The sequence below is a fragment of the Microtus ochrogaster genome (genome assembly GCF_000317375.1).
Source record: "Microtus ochrogaster isolate Prairie Vole_2 chromosome 14 unlocalized genomic scaffold, MicOch1.0 chr14_random_1, whole genome shotgun sequence".
NCBI classification, from domain to species: domain Eukaryota; kingdom Metazoa; phylum Chordata; class Mammalia; order Rodentia; family Cricetidae; genus Microtus; species Microtus ochrogaster.
In genome coordinates this window covers 19,694,496-19,699,293 of record NW_004949096.1, presented here as the reverse complement: position 1 = coordinate 19,699,293, position 4,798 = coordinate 19,694,496, and the positions used below count along the sequence as shown (strand labels likewise).

The 4,798-nt window shown below is 53.8% G+C and overlaps 1 protein-coding gene across 1 annotated transcript in view; it reads left to right on the top strand.

The window, feature by feature from the left end:
• The first annotated feature begins 1,888 nt into the window (after window positions 1–1,888).
• The window catches only part of Spi1 (Spi-1 proto-oncogene), an 18,233-nt gene continuing 15,323 nt past the window's right edge, over window positions 1,889–4,798 (top strand). The window contains exons 1-2 of the mRNA XM_005364175.3: window positions 1,889–2,097; window positions 4,363–4,459. Coding sequence (XP_005364232.1) covers window positions 2,053–2,097; window positions 4,363–4,459 — 142 coding nt within the window. The 5' untranslated portion in view covers window positions 1,889–2,052. The remainder of the gene's footprint in view (window positions 2,098–4,362; window positions 4,460–4,798) is intronic.

The window sequence follows — 4,798 nt, the reverse complement described above, 5'->3', positions numbered from 1 at the left end:
ACACTGGGTACAGAGGACACTGGGTACAGCACACAGAGGACACTAGGTAAGACGCTGGTGAATGGATGACTGAACAAGTGGGCAGACGAGCGCATGAAGAAAACAAGGTGGGTCTGGAGGTGAAACTCAGTTGACAGAGTGCTTGCCTATGCCTGAAGCCGTGGCTCAATCCCCAGCGCCACATTAAATGGGCTACTGAGTGTGGGTGCTCACATTTTCAGTGCTGTGGAGTAGAGGCAGGAGCATCAAAAGATCAAGGTCATTCTCAGATACATAAACAGTTCAAAGGGTGGTGGTGGCACATGCCTTTAATCCCAGCACTCGGGAGGCAGAGCTTGAGCTCAGCCTGGTCTACAAGAGCTAGTTCCAGGACAGACTCCAAAGCTACCGAGAAACCCTGTCTTGAAAAACAAAAACAAAAAAAAGCTCACTCTCAACAGAGTAGATTCACTCTGTGTGTGTGTGTGTGTGTGTGTGTATGTGTGTGTGCGTGTGTATGTGTGCATGTGTGTGTGCATACGTGTGTGCGTGTGTATGTGTGCATGTGTGCGTGCGTATGTGTGTGTGTATGTGTGCATGTGTGCGTGCGTACGTGTGTGTGTGTGTGTGTGTGTATATGTGCATGTGTGTGGTTTATTCATTGCTCTACTCTCTAGACTGGATCTCTGAAGGACAGGAAACACTTTTACTTGCCCAGGATTCAGCATAGAGCTTGGAGTTAACTAACATTTGGAAGATGCATGCATGGGTGGATAGATATGTGTCTAGGTGGACTGATGGGTAGACAGATCAGTGACTAGTGGGTGGGTTAGGGAATGGGTGGGTGGATAGGTGGGTGGGTAGATGGGTGGGTGGATAGGTGGGTGGGTGGATGGAAAGGGGGTTAGTTGATGGGCAGAGAGACAGGGAGATGGATAGGTGGATAGGTGGGTGGGTGGATGGAAAGGGGGTTAGTTGATGGGCAGAGAGACAGGGAGATGGATAGACAGGCAGACAATGAATGGATATGTAGGCTAGTGAATATTGGATAGATTAACAGATCAATAGATGATCAGATTGACAGGTAATTATACAGAGGAAAAACAGATAAAAATATAAACTGTTATCAGATGGATGGGACGACATATGGACAGACAGGCGGCTAAGCGAACATGTCTCCAAACACGAGGGTAAGTTAATGAGCAGACGGATAGTGAGTAACTCTGACTGCTGTGGGGGCTTGGAGAGGAGCAGGCAATCAGAGCGAGACAAGGATAGGAAAGAGATGGAAGAGTTTGGGAAACAGAAATCTGGGCTGGGATCCGGAAGCAGCTGTGGTACTTAGCTGGGAGGGGGGCGATATAAAAAGCCAACGCCTTTTCCAGGAGGTAGGGAAGACGCCGAGGAGCCAGGAAAAGGGATACAATGGGTAGACCCAGGGCCACTGAGGGCCCTGACTGGTTTAGGTAGGCCTAGCAGGGACTGACGGCCTACAGGAAGATCCAAGCCGGGCAGCCTTGGGATCAAAGTCTTCCACCTGCCAGATTCGCTCTACAAATTAGGGACCAGTCGCTGTCACTATTCTGACCCCAAAGAGATGGTTCACCACAATAGGAGTCTGAGAATTTGGTAGTATGTTTTTGGAAGAATAGTGGGCACCCTTAGAAGGCCTAGTGACCAGGCAGCAGAAGCCTTGCTCCCTCCCAGTCCCAGGTTCCTCAGGCAGGGGGCCTGGCCCCATAGCCTCCCAGGGCAGCCCTTTGAGCACCACCTGCCCCAGCCGGCCAGAGACTTCCTGTAGCGCAAGAGATTTATGCAAACGGGTTGGGTGGTGATGTCACCCCAAGGGGACTATCTCCCAGTGGCAGGCCCTTCGATAAAATCAGGAACTTGTGCTGGCCCTGCAATGTCAAGGGAGGGGGCTCACCCAGGGCTCCTGTAGCTCAGGGGGCAGGCCTGAGCCCTGCGTCTGACCCACGAGCGTCCAGCCACCCAACGGGGCACCCGGTCCTGAGGGGATCTGCACTGATCCCCACCGAAGCAGGGGATCTGACCAACTTGGAGCTCAGCTGGATGTTACAGGCGTGCAAAATGGAAGGGTTTCCCCTCGTCCCCCCTGTGAGTACTGGGGCTTCACTACCTGCCCTGCCTTGGGCCCTGGGATGTGTGACCATCTGCCCACTAACCCACCAGCCCACCCGCTGCCCTCCGGCTCCCTATCTGTGGGAAGTCGGTGTTTCCTCCCCGGAGTGGCTGGCTTGAGACCCAGAGAGGGGCCATTGGCTTCCTCAGAGCATGCCCTGGCGGGCTGAGGGTTGCCGGCTGGCCCCGTGGTGGGGCTGTGATCGGTGGGGCCTGAATAGCTATTTATAGGTGGGGCTCAGTAGTAGGCCAAGCTCTAGGACAGCGTACTGGGCTGAAGGCGGTAAGGGAGGCCATGGACGAAGAGATCTGGACTGGCCTAGCGGCCACTGGGCCCTCAACCCATGACCTATGGGCTCCTGAGACAAAAGCTAGTGGAACTCTGGGTCACCCATGGGTCCCCAACATCCAGTTTGTGGCCTGGCATAGTGGAATGGCTGTTGATTCAAGTGTTTGGGCTTTGGGCCTACTTGGACCTGAGAGTTTAGGGCAGTGGCCAAGGCTGGTTTGAGGTCTTGGGATCAGGCTGGGCAAGAGTAGAGCATACAGCCGAGACATGGCAGTTAGATTTGCAGCTAGGGCTGAGCTCAGTAAGAAATCAGGTAAAGGATGGGTCTGGCGACCAGAATGGGACCAGATTGGCGCTGGAACAGGAGGACCTGGATTGAGCATTTGAGTGGAGTTCTGGTGGAACAAGGACAGGGACTCAAGCAAGTGAGCAGGTCTCAGTGTTCCTCCTGTTTTCAGTGACAGTGGCAGCTTTAGGCAGATGGCAGTCTGGGGTCCCTTGGAGAGGACCCTCTGGCTTCCTCCTACCCTTGAGGTATTGGGACGTTGAGAAAGGGCTGAGCAGAGAAAGGCTTGCCCACTTGACTCAGCTTTCCCCTAACAGATCTTTCTTCTACCCCACCCTGCCTTAGAGCCCTAGGCCTGACATCATAGCCAACGTCCTGCACCAGGGGCAGGCCCAGGGTGCTGGCCTGGAAACCCAGGGAAAGGGGCAGCTTCTGGCCCTTCACAGGGCTGGTTGGACCTCATGGTCCTGACCCTCATCTTGAGCTCCTCCCACCTGGGATGGAGAAGGTGCTAGGGCAAGCACAGGTGATGGAGGAGGTCTTCCCAGAGAGGGTCAGCTCTGCCTCAAGTAAAGCCACTCTCCCTGACCCTTGACCTCTCCTTCCTGAACGCCAGGCAGATGTGGGCAAGGGGCAGCCCCTGAGCTCCTATACCAGTTCCTTAGCCGCTCTCTCAAGTCCAGAGGGCATTCCAAATATCTCTAGAGTGGTGGGCTCCCAAGTAGGACTGGCCCACCAAGCAAGCCTGAGGGCCACAGTAACTATTGTGTAACCCTTGGGCACACTGCGGGGGTGGGGAGAAGCCCGAGGACTGTTGGGAAGGCTCTGGTATGTATGCCCTCTGCCCAAACAAGTGAGAGAGGGTGGGGAAAGGAGATGGAGGAGGCAGAGGGAGAAGAGAGGGAAGGGAAGATAGAAGAGGGAGGGAAGAAAGACAGGAAGGGGAGGACAGGAAGGAGAGAAGAGAGGGGGAGAAAGTAGCAGGCGCAGGGAGACTTCCATCAAAATTACTGAGGGAGAAGGGATAGTCAAGGCCCTTGGCTCCCCAAACCTGCCTGGGTGACCTTTGTACAAATAAATCATCAGCATGACAGTCATCCCGACCGTCCTGTGCCTGCCTAGGGCTGGACTGACGGAGGCTAACAGGGAGGGGGGAGTGGGCTGGGCAGACTGCAGCAGAGGGACACACAGTGTGGGAGAGTGAGCAGGTGGAGACAGTCTGTGTGAGCAAAACGATGGCTGGAACGTGATGTGAGCGTGTGTGTCGGTCTGTACGGATGCCTGCAGGGCTGACTGCACACTGGTGTGTGACTGGTCCTGAGAACAGACATAAAGACCTGTGTGAGAGTCTGGGTATAAGTGTGTCCCAGGGAATACTTCTACATTTGGGGGCTATGAAGAATAAGCAGAAGAAAGGACGGGGCTGCACCCTCTTCTCAACCCTGGTCCTCCTGACCTCTCACTTCTCTGCCCCATCACTGCCCTACCATCCTTTCCTGAACCTCCCTCTATTGCCTCACCCCTGCATCCCTGGGCACTCTGGATTCTGAGTCAAGGCTGGGCTGCTCCAGGTGCCTCAGGGAAGGTTGCCGGCCTCATGCTTAGCTGAAAGTCTTGCTGGAGTCTCCTCAACAGTTCAGGCTCTGATACCTTCCTCTCTCTGCAGCCATCGGATGAACTGGTTACTTATGATTCTGAACTATACTCACGCCAAACACAAGACTACTATGCCTTTATTGGCAGCGATGGAGACAGCCATAGCGGTGAGTACATTGTCCACCTGACCTTATCACAGCCTGGACAGGGCCTGGGCTCTCAGCATGCCCTGGGGCTGGAGAGAGACAAAGACCCCTGAGGCTCCTTGAGAATAAGATGAAGGTGCTACCTCATCCCTGTCTCCCACAACTTCTGCCCCAATCCTTATCTTTGAGCATCTTTCCTGTGTCAAGGGCAAATTTAGTTTCTCATTTACCTTGTCTGATCCTTGGAGCTTTTTAAAAAATAGATTATTTTCATACAATATATTCTAATTGTGTTTTTCCCTTCCTTAACCCTCCCCACCTCCCAATCATTCAGATCTGTACCTTTCTCTCTCTCTCTCT